This window comes from Neovison vison, chromosome 13 (genome assembly GCF_020171115.1).
Source record: "Neovison vison isolate M4711 chromosome 13, ASM_NN_V1, whole genome shotgun sequence".
In the NCBI taxonomy this organism is placed as follows: domain Eukaryota; kingdom Metazoa; phylum Chordata; class Mammalia; order Carnivora; family Mustelidae; genus Neogale; species Neogale vison.
In genome coordinates this window covers 33,989,245-34,015,288 of record NC_058103.1, presented here as the reverse complement: position 1 = coordinate 34,015,288, position 26,044 = coordinate 33,989,245, and the positions used below count along the sequence as shown (strand labels likewise).

The 26,044-nt window shown below is 36.1% G+C and overlaps 1 protein-coding gene across 12 annotated transcripts in view; it reads left to right on the top strand.

Annotated features, from left to right (window-relative positions):
- GPHN (gephyrin) overlaps positions 1 to 25,003 on the top strand; it is a 641,743-nt gene extending 616,740 nt beyond the window's left edge. For all 12 annotated transcript variants that reach the window (XM_044231062.1, XM_044231066.1, XM_044231068.1 and 9 more), the window contains 5 exons: positions 3,061 to 3,134; positions 8,952 to 9,016; positions 12,114 to 12,217; positions 22,586 to 22,682; positions 24,006 to 25,003. In XM_044231062.1, coding sequence (XP_044086997.1) covers positions 3,061 to 3,134; positions 8,952 to 9,016; positions 12,114 to 12,217; positions 22,586 to 22,682; positions 24,006 to 24,139 — 474 coding nt within the window. In that variant the 3' untranslated portion in view covers positions 24,140 to 25,003. The remainder of the gene's footprint in view (positions 1 to 3,060; positions 3,135 to 8,951; positions 9,017 to 12,113; positions 12,218 to 22,585; positions 22,683 to 24,005) is intronic.
- Positions 25,004 to 26,044: the final 1,041 nt, after the last annotated feature.

Sequence of the window (26,044 nt, the reverse complement as noted above, 5' to 3'; positions counted from 1 at the left end):
CCCAGGGTCCTGGGATTGAGCCCTGCATTGAGCTTTCTGCTCAGCAGGGAGCCTGCTTCCCTCCCCCCGCCCCCCTGCCTGCCTCTCTGCCTACTTGTGATCTCTGTCTGTCAAATGAATAAATAAAATCTTCTTTTAAAGTACTTTAAAAAATGAAGATAAAATAAAGACATTTTCAGCCAAATAAAAACTGAGCACAGCTATACTAAAGGGAATTTTTTTAGTCAGAAAGATTGTGGAGGAAATAAAAAGATATTGGCTGTTTAAACAAGAAAGAGAGAGAGACAGAACATAGGTAATCAGATCCTACCAATGGGTTAAGTTACTGTATTTTGATTATAATGTAGCCATTTAAAATTGGAGGTGTTAGCTAATGAAGTGTCCTAGATATTCCTTTGGGTAGAAAAGCAAGTTGCAAAACAGCTTGTAAATTATTCTCTCACGTGCATTCAAAAAAAAGTTTGTGTATGCATAGACAAGTTTAGCAGTGATGAGAAGGATGAGCTTAAAATTTTATTTTATACCATTCTATTTGTTTACATTTTTACCATAATATATTTTTAACTTTTAAATTAAAATTAGTTAAATTAAAAAAAAAAGAAAAGAAAGGTTGTGGAGGTACAGAAATCCAGAAAGGATTTTAAAAACCAAAAGAAAGTGTTAATATGTGGTTAAAGGTAAATGGGTGTTGATTGTATAAAATAATAATATCTTATGAGGTTAAAATATGTTTATATATAAACATTGTATATTAAATTATAAATATAGAGTGTATCTTGTCTGTATAACATATATAGAAATATATATAATAGTTAAATATATATACACACACATATAAACACACATACTTTAAATGTATGTAGACTATATGTACATTATACCACAAAAAACAGGAATGAATGGAGTTAACTGATTTAAGGTTCATGCATTGTATGGGAAGTAATAAAAATATCAAATTATAGTGGACTATAATAAGTCAAGAATGCATATTGTTATCTCTGAAATAACCACTAAAAATAGTAATAAATGAATGTGTAACAAGCTAATAGAAGAGAAATTAAAATAACAAAAAAAGATGAATTCAAAAAGCATAAAAGAAGAAAAAATGAAATAAAAACAGAAGTGACAAATAGAAAATAAATAGTAGGGTGATAGTTTTAAGCCCAAATACAGCAGAAATTATATTAAATGTAAATGGACTAAGTCCTCCAATTAAAACTTGTCATCTGGATTGTAAAAAGACAATAATTTGTCTTTGTAAAAATTTGATTGTAAAAATGGCAATAAAAGACCCATCTTAAATAGAAAGACACAGCAAATTGAACATAAAAGAGTAAAAAAAAGTTACAATGAAAGCTGGTGTGGCTTTATCGATATCAGAGAAAATTAAGGTGAAAAGGATTACAAGATATTAGGAGGGACATTTCATATATTTAAATGGATTGATTTATCAGAAAAATATAACTCTAAATTTACATCTGTTAATATAGCCTCAAAATAAAGATAAGTGATCTATGATCCAGTCTTGTGAATTAAGAGGAGGCTGAGAAAAGACTGAGACTGAGATAAGGGTTGGAGAGATGAACATAGAAACAAAGAGTATTCCAGAAGGAAGGAAAAGCATTTTCAGAGACTGAGGGCAAGAAAGTCTTAGAAACTTAAAGTGATATAGTCTTGCTAGAATGGAGAGAGAGAGAGAGAAAGGAGGTTGAGGAGGGAGAAAGAGAGAGAGATTGAGATTGAGAAAGAGGAATGGGAGTGGATGGGAAGAGGATTGCCTCATGAGAGAGCAATGATTGTTAAAAGGGGGCTAGAAAATATGAGAATCATAGATATGATATTAAAAAGATGAGACTTTTTCCTGGAAAACAGGAAGTTTTGATGTATTATATGGTGGCTTGATCAGACTTCTTTTCAAGAGATCTCTCTTTCTGGTATGGGGGGAATGAATTGGAGGAAGGCAGGACTATTGGCAGAGAGACCAATTTCAATAATACAAGTGAGATGATTCAATAATACAAGTTGGCTGAGGTTGTGGAAATAGAAGGGAACAGATTTTTAAAATAAAGTATCCCAAGCTTGTGAAATATTTAAATTTTTAGTGGGTGTCTTAGATTAATGAACAGGAAACTCAGCAATAGACCTAGGGGTTGAGAAATTTTTAGGACTGCAATTTTTTTCTTTATGTCTACAAAACCAATTGCATGGCAATGTTGTCTTTCATTTCCAAAGGTCAGGTTTTTTCAAACCACTGTGGATTAGTTGTAACTTTTGTTGGCAGATAAAAACAATTAAACTCCCGGGACGCCTGGGTGGCGCAGTTGGTTGGACGACTGCCTTCGGCTCAGGGCGTGATCCTGGAGTCCCAGGATCGAGTCCCACATCAGGCTCCCAGCTCCATGGGGAGTCTGCTCCGCTCTCTGACCTTCTCCTCGCTCATGCTCTCTCTCACACTCTCTCTCTCTCAAATAAATAAATAAAATCTTTAAAAAAAAAAAAAAAACAATTAAACTCCCTTGACTTTCTAGTTTAGAACTCCCTCCCTGGTTTGTTTGTTTTTTTTTTAATTTTAGATGACTTATTTAGATTCCTTGAGGAATGTGTACATTACTTGAAGTCCATAAAGGAGAATAATGTGACTCTCTTGACACAGCACAACTTCTTAAGCTTCTTATTTGTTAACATCCTTTCTCAAACAAAATTCTGTATTAAAAGAGAAACAATAACCCATCAAGTAATGTAGTTATTTGGTTTATTATCTAAGTACTTCCACTAGAATGTATTTTTTATGAAAGCAGGGACATTTTCTCTTTGTTCAAGCCTATCTTCCCCTATACCTAGATTAGTACTCGGTATATACTAGGTACTCAATAAGTATTTATTAAAGAATAAGTGAATGACGGGAATGAAGAAATGAAGGAATTTGCCTTAGGTTAATCAACTTCATTAAAATGTTTCTTTTCATTTCAGTCTTACAAGTTCATTTTATTTTCATGTGAAGTTTTGAAAGTCTGATACAAGAATGTTTGAAAATAAAGTGATTGTTTTTCATATTTGCAGGACTATCTCAAGCAGGTGCTGGACATTGATCTTCATGCTCAGATCCATTTTGGCAGGGTTTTTATGAAACCAGGGTATGAAAATAATCTTACTATCTCATATATGGGGTTGGTTTGGCTTGCTTTAACTAACAAAGTTTTAAATGCTTTCTTCTTACATTTTCTTATTTTTTTTTCTTCTTATATTTTCTATTATGGATTATTTGCTCTAATAAAAGAAATATTATACTATTAGAATTCCTTGCCAAGTCTAGCTCCTATCTCAAATGGGAATTCATCTTCCTTATAAATCACATGGGTTTATAATAAATGAAGCAAAGCAACTTTCCAAACCTCTTTAGTTCCCATGTCTAGTTCCTTCTTTCTATTTCTCTTTATCTTCGTAGTGCTTCCTTCTCTCATTTTAAAAACATTCTAGTATGAAAATTCTAAAAATGTGGCTGGCATCTGGGTGGCTCAGTCAGTTAAGTGTCTCCCTTCAGCTCAGATCATGATCCCAGAATCCTGCAACTCCCTGCTCAGCAGGGAGTCTGCTTTTCTTTCTGACCCTTGCCCCTCTAGTGCTTTCTCTCTCTTGTATAAATAAAATCTTGTGCTCGCTTTAGCAGCACGTATACTAAAATTGGATCAGATAAATAAAATCTTTTTAAAAAGAAAAAAATTCTCAAAATGCACGAAAGTAGGTAGTACAATGAAACCTCCATGGAGGAGGAACTATCACCATTTTTCCATAACTGTTTTATCAGTCCCCTTCCTCGCCTTTTTAAAGGGACAAGGTACTAGATTGTTTAGTGTTTTTTTGTTTTGGGGGGGTTGTTTTGGATTATTTTAAAGCAAATTCTACAATGTCATTTTGGTATAAATCTCAAGTAATAATAACAGCAGCATTCTCTTGTGTAATCACAATGGTATTTTTCACCTAACAAAATAAATAAGAATAACTTATTATCATCTGATACCCTGATCATATTCAAAATTCTCCCAAATGTCAAGAAAAAGAATGCCTTCTTACATGTTTTATTTGAATTAGAATTTAGGTCATGTCCATTCACTGTATTTGTTGTTAAATCTTTATTACATAATAACATTTACCTCCAACCTCCTTTTTTTGTCATGCCATTGACTTGCTGAAGAAACTGCATCATTTGTCCTTATGAATGGATTTGAGTAATCACTTCCTTGTGGTGATGGTTAACTTGTTCCTCTCTTTTTCTAGTATATTCTACAGAGTAGAAGTTTGATCTAAAAGCTTGGTTACGTTCAGACTCTTTTTTTTTTCCTTTGCAAAAATACTTCAAAAGTAGTGTTTCATATTGTTTCTTACTATCTCCATGGAGAAAAAAAAATAACTACATTCCAAGATCTGGCACAACTCCTAAAGTACTGATGGAGGTCCTATACTCAGTTGTAAATCCTCAAATAATGCCAAACATTGGTGTTGAAATATGTATGGCCATGTCTTTAAGCAATAGTTCACCTGTTTAGACCCCTACTACTCTATAAATCTTTCATTGACTATTTAAACACACTTCCGTACTGTCAAGGACAATAGTAAATAATGGTTTAGTTCAGAACTATACTCTGATGGGTGCTCATGTGAACCTGAAGAGAGAGTAGATGTGAGACTTAATATTTGTTATGTAAGTAATTTATCAGTAAATTCCAAAAAACTTTTTTAAGTGTCAAGCCAGCCTTCCTAACCTCCCAGATTTATTGGGTACCTCTCATCAGGTCTAGGACAGAGATAAGGCTTTACCACCATGATTTTGCCATTGAAGTATGAAGTTAAGATTAACCCTAAAGTCTTCTGCACAATTAGATAGAATTTAGAATTCTTGACATTATATTTCTGTAGTTGCCCCAATATTACTACTCCTAACAAAGCCCATTTATTATTGAAACTATTAGATTTGGACCATTCTCATTAAGAATATTTTGTCTTGAAACACCTGGGCGGTTCAGACAGTGAAGCATCTGACTGCTGATTTCAGCTCAGGTCATGATCTTAGGGTCTTGGGATCAAGCCCCACATTGGGCTCCACACTCAGCAGGGAATCTGCTGAGATTCTCTGCTCCTACCACTTCTCACTCTCTCTCTCTCTCTCAAATAATTTTTTTTTCTTTTTAAAGATTTTATTTATTTGACAGAGAGAAATCACAAGTAGGCAGAGAGGGGGGGGGGAGAAAGCAGGCCCCCTGCGGAGCAGAGAGCCCGATGCGGAGCTCGATCCCAGAACCCTGGGATCATGACCTGAGCCGAAGGCAGAGGCTTTAACCCACTGAGCCACCCAGGCGTCCCCCCCCTTTTTTTTTCTTAAAGAATATTTTGTTTTAAGCAAATATTACTGTACTGTGAGTGCACGGGCTTTTTTTTCTGCCACTATAGGCAGTACTAGTTCAATTGGAATACAGAGGAGACATCCCAAAAGCCTGTCAATGTGCTTCTCACTAACCTCAGAAATTGAATTGGCTATTCTTTTTTACAGTGAAAAGGAAATTGATATTAGTTGCCCTCATCTGTAGAGGAGAATTATTTGTGGGTGGGTTTTTTTTAAGATTTATTTACTTATTTATTTTAAAGAAGGGCGAGGGGGCAGAGAGAATTAGAAGAGAATTATTTAAAATATCTATTATTTAAATTAATCTCAGCATCTGTGATATATATAATTTTGGTACTATTTTTATTTTCAGTTTATTTTTTACCACTCATTAAGGCCCATCAGTTCCTAATGTTTATTTTCCCCCCTTAAAATCATTACACTGTTTGACTTCAGTCATTGTATAAATGCTATTACATTCTGATCTCAAGAGGAAAACTGAATAGGTGCTCTGTTCCAAGGAAATGGCTTTCCAGAACTTAAACAAAAGCTTCACAGTCTAGCAATAGGACACTCATGATACAATGCATGATAAAATATTTTGTTGTAATAGAATCTTTTTAAATGAGTACCTTTTGAGAAATCACAGAACCTGTCTGCAAGATGCAAAAGGTGATTTAAATTGGCTTTAAATATAGCAGAAGGGAAGTGTAATGCATTCCCTCCTCACTGTTATTATATGTGTTAGTTTGCTATAATAAAATGGTTTAGAAGTTTAAATGGGCTTCCTTTACTTGGCCAGAATTTATACCTGTCTAAAGATGAGAAGAATTTAAAGGTAATTGCTCCTTAATAGTAGAACAAGAAGAAATATAAAAAGCTCAAGAACAATTTAGCTTTGCTCTTCCCACATATGGTGCATTAAGAATGTAATTAACCTCTTTCATTTTAGACAGAGAGATACTCAAAAAAACATTTGGATTTGGAGTATTATCAGTCAGGACTACCAATCACAATATCTGTGGGTCACCTGCAGTGAGCATAGCTGTTACCAAGGGTGTGTCTTGGAAATTATTTTCATCACATAGTAACAGTCATGGCCAAATAACCTAGTCATAAATTGATATGATAATCTAATCTAGTTTTTCTAAAACACAGCAAAGAATCAGAAAGTAAACCAAAAGAGGTCTCAGAGTAGCCAAAAATAGATGTTACAAAGTATACATACTAACACTTCACAGCAAACCTCCTAAGGGCCTTATCTAATTATGAGCCATAAAGTTAGGGAAATCTTGGTTCAAATCTTTGTTTCGTCACCTAGTAGCTAGGAGATTTGGAACAAATTTCTTAATCTCTCTGAGTCTGTTGTCTCATCTATAAAATGGGATGATAATTGTCACCTCATGGGATTGTTGTGAGAGTTAAAATGAAATAATGGATGTAATGCAGATGTTTCTTTAAAAATAGTAACATATTATTATTATTCTGACAATATAATTATTACTACTGTTCTTGGTTCCCAAACCTAAAGCCAGCTTTTTTTTTTTTCTTTTTTAAGAGAGGGAGTGTGGGGAGGGGCAGAGGGAGAGGGAGAGAGAGAATCTTAAGCAGGTTCCATGCCCAGTACAGAGCCCAACAAGGGGCTCCATCTCACAACCCTGAGATCATGAGCTGCGCTAAAATCAAGAATCAGCTGCTTAAATGACTGAGCCACTTAGGCGCCCCCTAAAGTCAGCTTTAAGGGCTCAGATGACAGAGTCTAGCGTTAAGGGGAGCCACAGAAAAAAACTAGGGGGAAAAAAGAAACAAGAAGTGCAGTGTGTAATGTAGAGTTATGGTTTAGAGGTAAAAACAATACATAACACACCCTTGTGACCCAATGTCACTTTAGTGTAGCAGAGAAGAATAAATTAGTAATGATGGGAGCTCTTGGGAGGTTCAGTCAGGTAAGCATCCAACTCTTGATTTAGGTCCAGGCCATGATCTCAGGGTTGTGAGATTGTACCCCACCTTGGGCTTACATGCTGAAGGTAGAGCCTGCTTAAGATTCTCTCTCTTCCTCTGCCCCTCCCCTGCCCCTGACCCTGCTCTCTCTCTCTTTCTCTCTCTCTCAAAACAAGCAAACAAATAAACAACTAACTTAATGATGGTTTCAAGTCATCAAAAAATGCTAATGTTGGGACGCCTGGGTGGCTCAGTTGGTTAAGCAGCTGCCTTCGGCTCAGGTCATGATCCCAGCGTCCTGGGATCGAGTCCCACATCGGGCTCCTTGCTCGGCAGGGAGCCTGCTTCTCCCTCTGCCTCTGCCTGCCTCTCTGTCTGCCTGTGCTCGCTCTCTCTCCCTCTCTCTCTGACAAATAAATAATAAATAAAATCTTTAAAAAAAAAAATGCAATGTTTATCGGATTATTCCAAAAGGTATGAGTGGTCCATATTTGAAAGACCAAGCTGCAAATATCTCCAAAGGGAGATGGAGGGGAGAAGGGAGTTGAGGGAAATTGGAAGGGGAGGTGACCCATGAGAGACTATGGACTCTGAAAAACAATCTAAGGGTTTTGAAGGGGCGGGGGTGGGTGGTTGGGGGATCCAGGTGGTGGGTATTGGAGAGGGCACAGATTGCATGGAGCACTGGGTGTGGTGAATACTGTTACGCTGAAAAAATAATAAAATAATAAAATAAAATGATAAATATAATAATAATAAATATATAAATAAATATAAATAATAAATAAAATAATAAAAATTAAAACAATTTAAGTACTTAAAAAGATAATTTTTCAACTACATGGAAATTTTAGATTCCCTAAGGATTCTGTAATGCTCAAGTTTCATTAGTATAATGAAATTTTTAGCTGGAAGTTCATATAAAATATAGTCAATAAGAAAAGAAAATTCACTATTTTTGACTGCCCGCCCACTCTGTGCCACTCACACTCATCCCTTCCCACACACCCCCATGATAAGGATTCATATCAGATAAGATCCGTGTCAGAATCTTGAGGAAGTATATTTTGAAAATATTTTTAATTACTGTTGTTTTAATTTTGTTCTAGTCATGATATTTTATTTATTTTAACATTTCAAAAAATTACCTTCATAGGAGGCCAGTTTTTATGCTTATTGCTGAGTATAGTTTTAAAAGGTTGAGGAATAATCATCTTGAACAGCAGGCATTTATCTGATAGACATGTATTACCAGGTAGTCTTCTGATAATAAGAATGATGTTCTTCATTCTCCAGCAAAAACAATATAGACATTATTAGCCAGAGGGGTGGAGAAACTCCGGGATTTGAGATACACTTCTCTGGCACTAACAGGAAGGGGGAAGAAAGTAAGCTACAGAACACCAAGAAGTTTGGTTACTTGAAAACAGAAGATACTAAAAACAAATTAATTTAAATGCTCTTGAAACTTCAGGGTATAAAGACTTAGGGAAGAGTTGACAGAAAAAAAGAATACTTTCATATGATAAATATCCTATATGCAGAGCCACGTAGCAAGAAAACTAAAGTATTTAATTTACTCGTCATGTTACTTAGCAGTCACTAACAAATAACCTCTTTTATTCTCTAGCCTGCCAACAACATTTGCAACTTTGGATATTGATGGTGTAAGAAAAATAATCTTTGCACTACCAGGTAAGAATAATTAAAATTGTTTCTTTTGCTTTTTCTGGAAAAATGATCAAAATCTTTTTGAATCCCTCTCGGAGCATTTGATTTTGAATCTTAAAGACCTGGCTCAAGACCCAGCTTTACTTATGTATGACCTTGGACAAATCACTTAACTTCTTTGAAGCTATTTCTTCACCTATAAAACAGGGCTGAAATCTGCTCTGTAGGATTGGTGTAAAGGTCAAATTAAACAGTATCTCTCAATGTATATTCCAAACCCTAAGATGATAATCAAATGTTAGCTCTCCCTAGATCCTTCTGGGGGTACCTGCTTTTTCTTACAGAAAATTGGTCAAAGTTAGCAGTCTAGTCACCTCCCATAGTAGCAGTATTGTGTTCAGAGGTCCAAACATCCTTGAATCAACTATACGAGTAAATACTAGAGCAAAAAAATATAAAGCTGCCTTTGGTCCTTTCCCGATTTGGAATGGGGCCAGGAGGCAATACGGAAGGAGGGACTGATAGTGCTGGTGCTTCTCAGCCGAATCCCAGCCATCATCAGTCTGACCACATCACTGTCCCCAGGCTTGCTCCCATGTGAGCAGAAACTCATATGTTCAAATTGTAGAAAAAGCAAAGTGTTTCCATTTATAAAGACTTCCAATTTTAATTTTTATTGATTTTGGCTTACAGTTAAAGCCATGCTTTTTAAGTCATTACCAATCTTGATAAATTCTAAAGCAATTTAGAAGTTTTGTATGCCTCCTTGTTATTTTTTCAGCTTGTAAAATTATCTTCTGATCTGTAGCAGTGTTCCATTCTCTGTTTCTTGGCACAGATTCCTTCAGAAAATAACCTGCTTATTCCTTTCAAATGCACAAATATTGTGACTTTGGGATATTTATCTGCTTTTCATATTAACTAAATTCAAAATAGAGTATAAAGAAAGGAAGGCAGGCAGAAAAATTTGAAAAGCTTTTTTTTGAGTATTGAGTTTTGAAAGCATTTTTAAAGTTCCTATGTATAAGCATAAAAGAGATTAGATTTCTATCCCATAAGAAATTTTAAGAGAGAAGACATGTAAGTAAATTAGTCCTTAAATTAGTCCTTAAAAATGTATCTACAGTATAGTATAATAATTATAATAATATATAACAATATAATAATTATAATATAATAATATATATAATATATATATTAAAGGCCCTAATAAAGGCCCCAAGGAGATATATATATATACATATGTATGTATATATATATATATACACACACACACACACATATACTTATGTACTCTGAAAAAAAAAAATGTGGTCCTTTTCCTGACTTCATTTTGCCTACACAAGACTTACTCTGTCTTCAGAAGATATGATTTGACCTCTAAACAAAGAAACAATGTTACAGTGGAAGCCTATTTTGCTGTTACTTCTAAACTTGATTTGCCAAAGAAATGATAATTAAATAACCTATTTTCAAATTGCTACTTTCACTTAAAATTTTCTCTGCCCAACCTGAATGAACCAAAAGAGGGCAGCAATAACCCAGATGTTCAGATTGTGGAACCAGTAAAGTGGTTCCTTTTAAAAGGATTCTGAAATTCATGATTAAATATAATCATAAATATATAAATATATATATTATATAAATTTATATAAATATAAATATATATATTTATATATAAATATATATATAAATATAATCATAAATATAATCTGCTTTCCATGATTATATTCAAAGCCATTATTAATCTTGATAACTTTTAAAGCAGTTTAAAAGATTTATGTATCTACTTCATTTTGTGGAAGAGTAAAATTAGATTCTGAAAGGTTTGGTACTTTCCCTGAACAAAAAAGTGTTGCTCAGTTTATTTAGTTAACAGTACCACACAAGAAACTAAATCTGTGATTCTCAGCACGTTTTTTTTCATAGCCTACTCTTTCTTCCTTGAAAGTGCATGACACACACAGATTTCTTCTTGGAAAGGTACAACTGAATTCCTCAAATTTTTCTTACAACTTTTTTTTAAGATTAATTTATTTGAGAGAGAGAAAGAGCAAGGGAGAACAAGGGCAGAGGGAGAGGGAGAGAGTCTCAAGCAGACTCCACACTGAGCACGCAGCCAGATATGGGGTTCGAACCCCCAACCCCAAAATCACAACCTAAGCCAAAAACAAAGAGTCAGGTGCTTAACTGACTGTACCACCCAGGAACTCCAGTTTTTTATTATAACTTTAAAAGAATTTGGTATTTTTATTAGTCTGCTAAGGCTGCCATAACAGAGTATCACAGACCAAATAGCTCAAACAACAGATAATATATTTTTTCACACTTCTGGAGACTGAAAGTCTAAGACCAAGATGCCGGCAAAGCTGGTTTCTGTTTAGTCTTTCTTCCTGGCTTGCAGATGGACACCTTCTCACCATGTCCTTATGTGACTTTTCTTCTGTGTATGTGCACTCGAGGTGTTTCTCCCTCTTTTTATACAGACACCAGTCTCATTGGACTAGGACCTCACCTTTAAACCTCATTTAACTTTGATTACCTCTTTAAAGGCCCTAGTATCTACAAATACAGTTATATTGGGTGCTAAACTTCAAGATATGAATTTGTAGGGACACAATTCAGTCCATAACAGTATTTATCTTCAAGTCCTTTGTGTCTTAAATCATTTAGTTTGTTTTTTTTTAATATAAAGAAATTTCTGGGTAGAGGGGGGATTATAGATACATTTCTTTATGCTTAACCTATTTCTAAATGTTTTTGTCCTGAGCATGTATTACTATGGCAATTTTAAAACATCTTAAAAAACAGCAAGTAGAATCTGCTTTAAAATTTATCAAAATTGGTAATGGCTTTCAATGTGTAGTTCTCAGAAAAGTGGAAATAAATGGTGTAAACGGCTTCTGGGAATCAGAAATTTCTGCATTTCACTGGTAGACTTCATGTTTACACGTTCTGTGGCATTTGGTTGATTGTGGCTCTATTCTAGAGTCCTTGGGGATGTAGAAGAGGAAGACTAGTGGTTAGTCACCTCACTCTTTATGATGAATGAAGGTATAGACAGAATTATTTGACAAATCTTTGTATGTATACTATAAATAACTGCTTGGTTGACTTTCAGGAAATCCTGTGTCAGCTGTGGTCACCTGCAATCTCTTTGTTGTGCCTGCACTGAGAAAGATGCAGGGCATCTTGGATCCTCGGCCCACCATCATCAAAGCCAGGGTAATGTTACTTAAATGACCAGGAACCAAAACTGAAGCCTAATAACAATTAGGGATATGATTTCCCAACTGCCCAATACATCTAAAATTTTATATTAGTTTTGAGGGAAAATGTGGTTATATTCCCCCCTTCATGATAGAAAATAGAGAGGAAAGGGTCCCTTTTATTCCCAGCCCAAATTATTCCACAACTTCTAAAATGAATCATTTTCTCCAGCTAGAATCCATACGAAAGTGGATAGGTAATGATAAAATGGTAAATAGAATGAGACTAGCACTACCCTAAAACTAAACCTAAAATGGACAAGAATTCCCTTTCCATTTTGCAAACTCACACAGGACAGCAATTTATCTGCTCGCTTTTTCTGGGACCTCACTGATAAATTTTAAACAGTCCAGAAAGAGATAATCAATGGACTAGAAGACTAGTGAATCAGAAGGAAATTCTGTGGAAGGAAATTCCACACACATTGTGTGGAAAAGGAGAATTAAGGCTGAGGAATTATGCTTATAGTAAAAGTCACCCAGAAATTAGAGTCTCCTTCTCCACCAACACTAATCAAGTGATTATGTAACACACTTTCTGTATAACTAATGAACAATTTTCTCGGCGATATAACCTACCTCAAGCCATTTATCTTTTAAAAGTTTAATTGAGATACAACTGATATACAAAAAATTGAGCATTTTTTTATATAATTTTTTTAAAGATTTTATTTATTTATTTGAGAGAGAGACAGTGAGAGAGAACATGAGCGAGGAGAAGGTCAGAGAGAGAAGCAGACTCCCCGTGGAGCTGGGAGCCTGATGCGGGACTCAATCCCGGGACTCCGGGATCATGACCTGAGCCGAAGGCAGTCGTCCAACCAACTGAGCCACCCAGGCATCCTTTTAATGAAATTGGACGTATGCATATGCCCATATCATAACCACAGTCAACTTACTAAACATACCCAATACCTCCATCAATTTTCCTGTGGTTTTTTTTTGTGGTTTTGTTTTTTATGTGTTTGATTTGTGGTATGAACATTTAACATGAGAACTACCCTTTTAACACATTTTAAGTGCAGAATATCATGTTGTCTACTATAGGTACTATGTTGTATAAGGGATCTCTAGAACTCATTCACCTTGCAGAAGAGAAAATTTATTACCGTTGAGCAACAACTCCCCATTGCCCCCTCCCCTCAGCCTCTGACAATCACCATTCTATTCTATGCTTCCATGACTATTTTAAATAGGCACCTCATGTAAGTGGAACCATGCAGTATTTATCTTTCTGTGACTGGTTTATTTCACTTAGCGTAATGTAATCTAGGTTTATCCATGTTGCCACAAATGGTATGATATCTTTCTTTTTTAAATCTGTGAATAATATTCCCTTGTATGGGGACGCCTGGGTGGCTCAGTTGGTTAAGCAGCTGCCTTCGGCTCAGGTCATGATCCCAGCGTCCTGGGATCGAGTCCCACATCGGGCTCCTTGCTCGGCAGGGAGCCTGCTTCTCCCTCTGCCTCTGCCTGCCATTCTGTCTGCCTGTGCTCACTCTCTCCCCCTCTCTCTCTCTGATAAATAAATAAAATCTTTAAAAAAAAATATTCCATTGTATGAATATAGCATTCTCCTCCATTCATCTACCAATGAACACTTGAGTTGTTTACATATCTTGGCTATTGTGAATAATGCTACATGGGAGTGTCGATATCGCTTTGAAATCCTGATTTCAGTTAAGATACATACCCAGAAATAGAATTGCTCTGTCATATGTTCACTTTTTAATTTGAGGGGAAACCTCATACTGTCTCCCTCAAGCACTAGTGGCTGAATTGTTCTACATTCCTACCGTTATATAAGTATTTCAGTTTCTCTACATCCTTGAAATACTTACCTTTTGTGTTGTTGTTTTTATAATACCCATCCTAACAGTTGTGAGATGGTATCTCATTGTGATTTTGATCTGCATTTTCCTGAGATCAGTGATGTTGAGCGCTCTTTCATCTAACTAGTGGCCATTTGTATATCTTCTTTAGAGAAATGTCTATTCAACCCCTTTGCCCATTTTTTTTCAAGATTTTATTTATTCACTTGACAGAGATCACAAGTAGGCAGAGAGGCAGGCAGGCAGAGAGAGAGATGAGGAAGCAGGCTCCCTGTTGAGCAAAGAGCCTGATGTAGGGCTCAATCCCAGGACCCTGAGATCACGACCCAAGCAAAAGCAGAGGCTTAACCCACTGAGCCACCCAGGTGCCCCCTCTTTGCCCATTTTAAAATCAGATTGTCTTTTCGCTATTGCATTGTAAGAGATTCTTATATATTGTGAGCATAGAACCCTTATCATATGGATGGTTTAAATATTTTCTCCCACTCCCTTGGTTCCCTTTTCATACTATTGTTTCCATTGCAGTGCAGAAGCTTTCTAGCTTGATGTAGTTCCACTTGTCTAATTTTTATTTCATTGCTTATGCTTTTGGTGTCAAATCTTAGAAATCATTGCTAAGACCAATCAAAAAGCTTTTCCTGTATATTTTCTTCCGGTTTTATAGTTTCAGGTTTTACTATAAGTCCTTAATCCATTTTGAGTTGATTTCTGTGTACTGTGTAAAAAAAAGGAGTACCAATTTAATCTTTTGTTTGTATACATTCATTTTTTCAAATACCTAAACTGTTATCAGATATGACAGAATAACTATGACTAGTTAACAGGAAGAACACAAGGCATAGAAGAGGAAGAAGAAATATTAATAAAATATTAGTGTGAGAATATACAGGATAAAACATTAAGAAAATCTAGGCTTCAGATATTCTTTCTTTCTTTCTTTTTTTTTTAAAGATTTTATTTATTTGTCAGAGAGAGAGAGGGAGTGAGTGCGAGCACAGGCAGACAGAATGGCAGGCAGAGACAGAGGGAGAAGCAGGCTCCCTGCCGAGCAAGGAGCCTGATGTGGGACTCGATCCCAGGACGCTGGGATCATGACCTGAGCCGAAGGCAGCTGCTTAACCAACTGAGCCACCCAAGCGTCCCATAGGCTTCAGATATTCTTAACATTGACCTTTTAAATACTGAGATTTTGTAGACTAGTATATGAAGGGATATCCTCCTTTTCTTAAAAGTTTAATAAAAGTTCAACTAGATATTTCTGAAAACAAATTATTTGGGGTTTTTGTTTCAATAATCCTAGCAGTTGTCTTATTTTAAATTTAATGGAAAAAGAAGAAAAAAAGCTATCAATGAACAAGAAGTATTCTGATCAAATCAGAAGGTCAGAGTTATAAAGCTTAGACATATAAACAGTAATATGAATTTGCTCACTATTTTCATATTAGCTATTTAGGAAATAAGAAAAATCCACATTGTTGTAAGAGAGAAAATGAGGACTTCTCTTTGACTTTGCAGAGTTCTTATGAATCTTTCCCATTTTTGAGGAATTCTTATGATTCTTATGAATCTTTATTTCTCATTTTAACATTCACCATCTCTTCTTTAAAACTGACATTGTGGCAGCTATCCTTACTGACAACAGTGATTACTAAAGAGAGTGTCCTTGGCACATTGTTCACACCGCTGCTCGTTCCTGTCAACTCATGGAATTGACAGTTGGTCTAAGAATCAGTCAAACTCCTTTCTCCCACAGAGCAGCATCACTGGGACTGTCAGAATGGGTCCTCAATGTGTTTGGCTGTTGACTTCTTTTGTTTTTAACTCCGAAAATCCTCCCCACTCTTTTCCTGACAGAACTGCCACTTTATATAGATAGATAGATAGATAAAGATTTTATTTATTCAACAGAGAGAGAGAGATCACAAGTAGACAGAGAGGCAGGCAGAGAGGGGGGCGGGGGGAAGCAGGCTCCCTGAAGAGCAGGTAGCCCGATGTGGGGCTCTATCCCAGGACCCTGAGATCATGACCTGAGCCAAAAGCAGAGTCTTAACCCACTGAGCCACCCAGGCACCCCAGAACTGCCACTTTTAGAACATAACTTTATTAACTTTCTTGAAACATGGTAAAAACCTGTTGTTTCAATATTCTGACCAGCCAATACGCAACATACAGATACCACTTATTACTGTTCTCCAAAATGGTTGCCATAATCACGGCCTCTCCCAATCCTTACTGCTTTCAGGAAGTGGAGTAACCACCTCACTAGTTAAATAGTTAAATGCTGGTGTCAGTAACTCACAGTGCTGAATTTGAGGCAGCTGGCCTATGGTTAGAGCAATGCTGCATTATTTTAAAAGATCAGCACAAAAAAATGTCACCCTTTTATATTTATGCATTCTAACAAACATCAATTTAGAATAAACACTTTCCCTATGTCCTTGGTCAGTTATGGTTGAAGTTGAAATACTCCTGGTTTTCAGTAGACAGTAAGAAACATAATCTTAATTCATTGAATTCGTAACCTAATATTTCTACAAAAGGATATACTTTTGTTTCCTTAATGTATTTCCTTAATATCCCATCAAAGTACCCTATACTGCTCCTTGTTGTCAACTTTTTTCTCCAGAAACATACCTGAGATAACTTCTATTACTGTTGATAGCCTGCCTCAGGTAGTGATTAAGAGAAGGGAAAGGGAAAATATTTTCATCTCCCATGGGACCAGGTCAGCATATCCTGGGAGAGTATGGGCATGTTGAACTCTACTGGACTATTCTAATTTTTCTATCTTACTCTCTTCTCTTGAACATTACTGACCTCCTGCTGTAAGAACTTGGTGAATGCTTTCTCTCTGCCGTCATAAACAGTAAAATACAAAGCACTTTAACAAATCTTTATTTTGTTTGAAAATTACTGGGGTGCTTGGGTGGCTCAGTCAGTTAAGCATCTGCCTTCAGATCAGATCATGATCTTCGGGTCCGGGGATCAATCTCACATTGGTCTCCCTGCTTCTCCCTTTCCTGCTCCCTCTTCTTGTGCTTTCTCTCTCTCTCTCTCTCTCTCTCTCTCTCTCTCTCCCCTTCTCTGTCAAATAAATAAATAAAATCTCTTAAGAAATAGAAAATTACTAAGGTATTTGCAACTATAGAGAGAAATACGATTGTTTATTGTGACAAGAGCAGTCATTGATCATCAAAAGATATATTGGATGCCTGTTTTATGAGAATATTACAGCTTACAGTTTAAAAAAAGATAGCTAAGCATCTCTCTGGTAGACTAATGAAATCATTGCCTCACAACGTCATAGTACTTATCTAAAAAGCTAGTGTAAAGCTGCCATAACCATACTTTGGAAGCTTTGACCAGACTGGAGCCAAGTCCAGGCCCCCAGGACCAACCAGGGCCTTGAGCATGTTATTTCGGGCTCCCACCCACAGAGACTCCTCTTTGGTCATCTGTTTTCTCACAAACTCTCTTCTCCAATCTATACAGACCTGAGTCCCAACTATTCCCCTGAATCTTTTGGAGCTCACTGCCATCAAACTTTCCAGTGACATTCAGGTCTTTGGCATGTGTCTCATAGTCTACCTCTGTACCTCCCCTCTTACTGTCAGTTGCTTTATTTCCACAATTCTAAATACCTTTATTTCCACTTCAGCAACTCACACATACATCCTTTTTCAATACCTGAAGTACTCCATCTCAAAATCACCAAGTCTGGTGTACAATTTAGGAAAAACAGCAAGTTACCTATCCATAGATATAAAAGGGTATAAATACTCCTTTTACTTCTACCCTTTTCTATAAGTCCTTAAGCCCCTCTGGCTTTGTCACTTTCCTCATCCAACCTAAATCCTATAGTGTAGCATGTCAGGCATGTCAGCCTTTTATTTTTGCCTCTTCCTTCCACAGTAGCCCACTCTAAAAATCCACAAACTTGGATCAGTCCTCCCTTCTTTATCCTTCACTTTTATTTCTAGGCCACAACTAGAGAAGAGTCTACAGCTGTTCACATTATCACTTCCAATTTACAAACCTCATCAGGGACCCAAATTCCCCTTGTGATCCCTTTATATCCTATGGATTCTTCCATTCGTTTCTACAGCCTTTCAAATCTTCAACATTCTCCTAAAACTGCCTTCACCATCCATATCCCTTGACTTATGTAAACAAATAAACCTGACTTTGAATAAACCTGGCTCCAACATTTACAAGATTATAACCCTTGATGTGTTTAACGATTTCCCTTCTTCTAATCTTGCCTCCTCTTAAACTTCCAATCTAACTCTAATCATGTAAGCTTCTCTGACTAAAATGCTTCCATCTTCCCATGACCCCAGGGTTAAATCCAAACTTCCCCACGTGAACATAGGAGGTCCTTTATCCCAAGGCCTTTTTTCCCCTCCAGCTTCATTAGCATCTCATCCTGCACTCTCACCATATTAAACCGTTTACTGCTTCCAGAATGGATATGAGATCCCCTGCCTGTGCCTGTGATTATTCCCCTTCCTAGAAGTTTCTTCCCCAACCACCACCATTTCCTTTCTCAGCTATCAAGATTCCTTAGTCATAAAACTCAGATACCGCATCCCCTGTGAAGCCTTTTTCAATGTCCCTAAAAAAGGTTGATTACTTAGCATCTTTGTGCCCTTTTAATATCATATTAACAGCTAGGAATAAAATTATTCCACTGTATTTGCAATTAATTATTTACTCTGTGAATTCTGTAAGATCACTTCTCTATAAGATGGGCAGGACAAAAAGGAAGAACAAAATATTCTGGTTTTTTTTTAGTTAATAAATTTTATTTTTTAGATATAGGTTCACTGCAAAACTAAATGGAAAGTGCAGAGAGTTCCCATATATCCCCTGTTCTCACACATGCATAACCTCTCCCACTGTTGACCTCTGCACCAAAGGTGGCACATTCGTTATAATTGATAAACCTACACTGAAAACATCATTACCACACAAAGTTACCAAGGGTTCCCTATTGGTGTTGTATATTCTGAGGGTCTTGACAAATGTATAATTACATGTATCCACCGCTGTCCTGTCATACAGATTAGATTCACTGCCCTAAAATTACCTTCTGTGTCCTGCCTATTCATCCCTTCCTCCATGCTAATTTGGATCTTTTTACTATCTCCATAGTTTTGTCTTTTCCAAAATTATGTGCCCTTTTTAGACTGACTCTTTTCACTTAGCAATATGCCTGTATGTTTCCTCTAATCTTTTAATGGATTCATAGCTCATTTTTTCTAGTGCTCAATAATATTCATTGTCTGGGTGTACCACCATTTATTTATCCATATACCTGCCGAGGGACACCTTGATTACTTCCAGCTTTTGACAGTATGGATAAAGCTGCTACAAACCCATGTGCAGGTTTTTGTGTGGACATAATTTTCAATTTAGTTGGGTAAATAGCAAGGAGCGCAATTGCTAAATCTAATAGTAAGAGTATGTTTAATTTGGTAAGAAACTACCAAACAATCTTCCAGAGTGGCTATACCATTTTGCATTCCTACCAGGAATGAATAAGGGTTCCAATTCCTCCACTTTCTCACCAGGATTTGATGTGTCCAGAATTTTGCATTTTAGCCTTTGGTAGGTGTATAATGATATCCCATTGTTTTAGTTTTTTGCAATTCCCTAATGACATATGATGTTGAATATCTTTTAATATGCTTACTTGCCATCTGTATGTGTTCTTTAATGAGCTATATATTGAGGTCTTTCACCCATATTTTTTTAGAGATTTGTGTACTTATTTATTTATTTGAGAAAGAGTGCACACAGGGGCAGAGGGAAGGGAGATGAAGAGAGAATCTCAAGCACACACCCTGATGAGTATAGAACGCAATTCAGGGCTCCATCTCACAACCCTGAGATCATGACCTGAGCTGAAATCAAGAGCCACCCAGGTGCCCCATGCCCATTTTTTAAAAATATTTATTTATTTGAGAGAGAGAGAGAGAAAAAATGACAGAGAAAGATCATGAGAAGGGGGAAGATCAGAGGGAGAAGCAGACTCGTTGCTGAGCAGGGAGCCTGACACGGGACTGGATCCTGGGACTCCAGGATCATGACCCGAGCTGAAGGCAGTCGCTTAACCAACTGAGCAACCCAGGTGCCCCTCCTTGCCCATTTTTTTAATCAAGTTGTTTTATAATTGAGTTTTAAGAATTCTTTGTATATTTTGGATAACAGGCCTCCATTAGATGTTTTTTACAAATATTTTCTCCTAGTTTGTGGCTTGTCTTCTTATTCTGTTGACTTTTTTTTTCTAATTTTCTCCCATAAATATTTACGTGTTAATATTTACACCATATAATACTATGCCACATAATACAGTTTTGTCTCTTGAGTGACTATTGCATGTCAGAAAAATATTCAAAAGGAAACAGTCCGAGTCCACAGCCCACTTCAATTTTGAATGAATAGAAGAAGTCATTGAAGTGAAACATCAATTTTTTCACCAAAAAAAAGTGTGTGTTTACTCATTCATGTACATCATTCTTATAAGCACTGACACTCATAGTAAATGGTTTCTGAAGCTGAGTGATATAATATGCCAGAACTATAATGTCAGTACAACTAAATATATTGGCTAATAAGGTATTCTGTGTTTTAGTAAAATACCATAAAAATCTAGTCAGTTTTATCTCTTGCTGTAGTTCATTCTTGTTTCTTAAATTACCACTAATATCTTCCTTTAAAACAAGCAATCCCATTTCGTAGATGAACAAACTGGTACGGGAAAGCAAAATAATTTGCTATTACAGCACATCCATTAGGAGTACAAGTAGGAGTCAAACCTAGCTGTCAGGTATCATCCCATCCTGGTGTTTGTCCCACCAAACTACCAAGAGCCAGTCTGTGCCTTTGCTGAGGAAAAAAAAAATCTGCTTAAACACTTAGCAAATAACATAGCCATGGGAATGGCTCTTGTAGTTTCGTTCTGGAGAACACCCATACACACAGAGAGGAACTGAGAAAGAGACATTTTTGCCATCAAAATAAGCACACAATACTTTAAGAATAATGGCAAGTTACACCTCAGTAGATATGAACTTATTCATATGAATATATAATTTAGTCATATAAACTCAAATTATATGAACATATAATTTATTCATATGAATTTTGCATATGATTTAATCAAGGAAAAACACCTTGGAATTGAATTTTATTCAGGATTTCAGAGGAAAAGCAGGGATTGTCAGAATGAATAATTAGAATGTTTAAAAACAGCGTAAGCAGGTAGAGAGAGGGTGGTTGGGTTATGGACATTGGGGAGGGTATGTGTTGTGGTGAGTGCTGTGAAGCGTGTAAACCTGGCAATTCACAGACCTGTATCCTGGGGCTAATAATACATTATATGTTAATAATAAATAAATAAAAACAGTGTAAACAGAATGGACTGAAGATAGACTTACTTAAATCAAAATTTCTAGGATCTTCAAGTTATATTTTATCACTGGTCTAAGTAATACCTGTTTTAGTTGGATAAAGGGTTTCTGGACCTTTTTAAGGTAGAGTAACATTATGCTAATGGAAAATGAACAAGTCTTATATTCGCTAACATTGAACTAATCTTTGATGGACTATAGTCCATAATTATACACTGTATTAGCTCATTCAGGGGATACCTCTTAGGCACCTGGGACCAACACATTATCACTTTAATTTATCAGATTTCAGGGTAAATTTAATGAAATAGATTTTTTTAATGGTTCTAGGTTAAAGGTTAGTTAGTCATTCCATATTATATATAAACTGAAGTTGCTATGTTAGAGAGGATTTTGTCCTTATTGGAAAGATATGAAAGATGCCCAGCAAAGACTCATTCATAGGAATTCTTTTAGTACCATTGATGTGCTAAACAAAAATGGTATAACTTTTAGAATAGACTACTTTTATTTGCTTTAAACAAAATTGTATCTCAATTTTGGGACACTAGGAAAATATTCAAGAGAAAAGGTAATTAGCTCTTTTATTTTAAAGGTAGGTATAAGAATGGGTAGCTAAAAAGTGTCTCAGTAAATATTTATTTAGGGATAGACAGATTGACAGACATATAAATGGATATTGAGCTTACTTGTTTGTTTAGTTCTATTTCTTTTATGTTCAATGTTAAAAAAAATCTGCTTTGAAAAAAATTTTTGCTTTGATTTTTCAATTTATAAATCAGAGGTAATCTATACTATCAACCCATAAAATTAGACTTCAAAGATAGACCTTATCTTTTTCATCTGCCCTTTTCCCCACTATGAATACCAACTTCTTAGCCTTCTTTTCTCTTTTCACCAGAGCAACCCAGCCTCTGGACTTCCTGTATTAGGAACATAAGGTGGCAGTGGTGGAAACAGCAGAATGCCAGGATATTTTTCATGTCTACTTTATTCTTTGCACAACTCCCACCACCCTGTAATTTTAAGAGATGATCAGGTGATCAAGTTTGTTTTCATTTACTGTGTATTCTATAGTTATCATGTGATGTAAAACTGGACCCTCGCCCAGAATACCATCGGTGTATACTGACTTGGCATCACCAAGAACCACTGCCTTGGGCACAGAGTACAGGTTAGTCATTCATACCGGTGGGTATTTCTATGCATGTATCCTGTTAAAACACAAAACTATGTATAACCTCTCTTCCTTGGATATACCTAATTTTGTAATTGTTATACATTGTCCTTTTTGAAAGAGTAGATGAGTTAAATTATTCCCAAACAGCACAACGTAAGAAGAAAACAAGAGTAAAAACAAATTTTTTAAATAAAGGTTTACTTATTCCATTGAACCATATTTTCTAGATACACTTTTGAAATATAATTCTAAAATTATGGAAGTTTTTTTTTAAGATTTAATTTATTTATCTGTCAGAGAGAAAGAGCACGCAAACGGGGGGAGTAGCAGAGGCAGAGAGAGAAGTAGGCTCCCCGCTGAGCAGGGAGCCCGATGTGGTACTCAATCCCAGGACCCTGGAATCATGACCTGAGCCCGAAGGCGGCTGGTAAACTGACTGAGCCACCCAGGCTTCCCAAGAATTATGGAAGACTTTTATGTATATGTTCAACCTCTAAGTCCTGAGTATAAAAGTTTGGTTGTAGAAAAAGGAGGGTACTATGATTATGCTACCCTGTAATGTGAGATTCAAGCTCAATTATAATGGGATTCTCTGTAGCCTCTATTATATCTTAGATATTGGTAAAGTTTAAGGACTAAGAAATCAATATTGATAACTCAAGAGTTCTGTAGTTACCTCCTCTAGACTTTAAACTTTTATTCTCAAGTATTCTAGTCATATTTACCTAACTTTTGATGTGTCTCCAGAAAAACTGTATTACCCTTTAAACAAAGGTCCTATCAAGTGCAAATATCAGTTAACATAGTGACTGAATACATAGGCAGTGTTTCCTTCAGACTTGCATTCAAATTGGCCACCAACTAGTTAGTAGGACCATAGGCAAATTACCTAACCCCTTTTGAATTTTATACAAATTAAATAAGATAGTTAAGGAAACTACCCACTGTGCTGTCCAGCACTTAGTAAACACTAAAGAAATGGTTATTGTCTTTTTAAAAATAAGTTTTAAAAACCTCTCTTTTCAGACACACATAACATTTTAGCCTGAACTGAAAAATTCGGTGGCATTTTGCATAGTGCTATAAAATCCTGTTTTGTTCTTTGAAGCAGTAATTTCTAATGTTTATTTTTAAAGTTTAATGAGAAGGAAGTAGGATACAGTAGCAAGGCTCCCCTTCCTAGGGGAAGCCTGATCTTCTCTCTTCCTCTTGAAGACCTGTGTTTCTGTTCCTTGGTGTTTATTTTGAAAAGAACTGTAAGGACTCCCAACTGTATGCACTGTGATGTTGCTGCTGTAATGAGATCTTTCTTTCTAGGTAATCAGATGAGCAGCCGTCTGATGAGCATGCGCAGTGCCAACGGGTTGTTGATGCTACCTCCAAAGACAGAGCAGTATGTGGAGCTCCACAAGGGCGAGGTGGTGGATGTCATGGTCATTGGACGGCTATGATGGTCACCAGAGCAAGAAAGCTTTGATGCATGTCCACATATCATTGACTGTATCCTGTAATATGCAACGGCACAGCTAGTTTTTCTGATTTGGATAAAAGTTGATCTGTATAGTCAACATCTTGAACTATATTTCAGAAGAATTTAAATACCTTTTAAAGAAAAAAACACCTAAAAATAAATCTTAACAGACAACTCTATTCTGATTATATCAAAGCAAATTTTTCCTTTCCTGCAAATTGCTTTGTGTGTTCAATGCTAGGTCTGATAGCGATAGCTTTTAGTAGACAGCAGTAGGTGCCTGCAGAACTTGTGTTTTTCTCATCTTTAAAATACAACTAATTATGCTCTTAATCAAGGCTGTCTGCTTATTTATACTAGCGTAGGCAACACTTGGATTTCCCTTCTTAGTATGCTTCATAACGCTTTTCAGAGAGCTTTTGCTTGTTCTTTATCATGTATCTCGTGTTTATGTGCACAGTGCCAACAGAAGAGTGACTGGGTGGAGGCCCTGTTCTGCCTCAGGGAGAACCCTCTCCTGCAGAGCATGGGGAGGTGCCTCCCCCAGTAGCCTCAAGGCACAGTACTCTTGGGCAGTAACTGGATACCTTTTATTTGAATAAACAAACTGGGGGGGAAATTTGCTTCCTTAAGTGCTGACAGCCTTTTTAACCAATACATTTAAAATTGTACAGAACAAAAAATAAAATCAAAGACTGATCTTGTACAGATATTAGTGTTACCAGCATTCATGTGGAAATCAAGAGCAAAGAAAAATAATGTTAAACAACTCTGTACCATAACATTTTCTGTAATGATACTGAAACTTAATGAATAAAAAAAATCCTTGATCATTATTTAAAAATCTATTGTATTGGTCTTGTTACTAAAAAAAGAGAAGATGTCATGCCATTTTAATGCAGTTCTGCTTGGACAAAAGGAATAGTTAAGATGATGTGTCAAGGGTAAGTGGTATAAAGGTGGTTGAAAATGTGATATAATTTATCTCTGTATTTTACTACAGCATTGCAAAAATACAAATTAGAAAATATGAGAGAGAACCTACAGTTGGTCTGGTCTTTTCAGTCATAGCTAGAGAATAACAAGCAAATTTAGAGGGAAGAAACTTGATACAGAGAAAAAAACTAATTTCTTATCATAGATGCAATAAAAACAAATTTCAAACATCTACAGTTCTTTGGAATGGAGAAAAAGAATAAGTAATGAACCAGAGAATTTCTGGTGAGTATCTAGAAGTTTTTTTTATCATGTTAGGAAGGAAGTGAAAAATGGGAAAAATCTGTGCTACTCATAGAAAATATACAAACAAAATACACTCTGTCCACATGGATCCAGTAATAAAAACTTAGAGGCGCTTTCTTTTTTTTTTAATTAAATTTTTAAACTTTTTTATAAACATATAATGTATTTTTATCCCCAGGGGTGCAGGTCTGTGAATCACCAGGTTTACACACTTCACAGCACTCATCATAGCACATACCCTCCCCAGTGTCCATAACTCCACCACCCTCTCCCCCCTCTACCCCCAGCAACCCTCAGTTTGTTTTGTGAGATTAAGAGTCACTTATGTTTTGTCTCCCTCCCAATCCCATCTTGTTTCATTTATTCCTTTCCTATCCCTCAAACCCCCGATGTTGCCTCTCCACTTCCTCATATCAGGGAGATCATATGATAGTTGTCTTTCTCTGATTGACTTATTTCACTAAGCATAATACCTTCTAGTTCCATCCACGTCATCACAAAAGGCAGGATTTCATTTCTTTTGATGGCTGCATAGTATTTCATTGTGTATATATACCACATCTTCTTTATCTATTCATCTATTGATGGACATCTAGGTTCTTTCCATAGTTTGGCTATTGCATACATTGCTGCTATAAACATT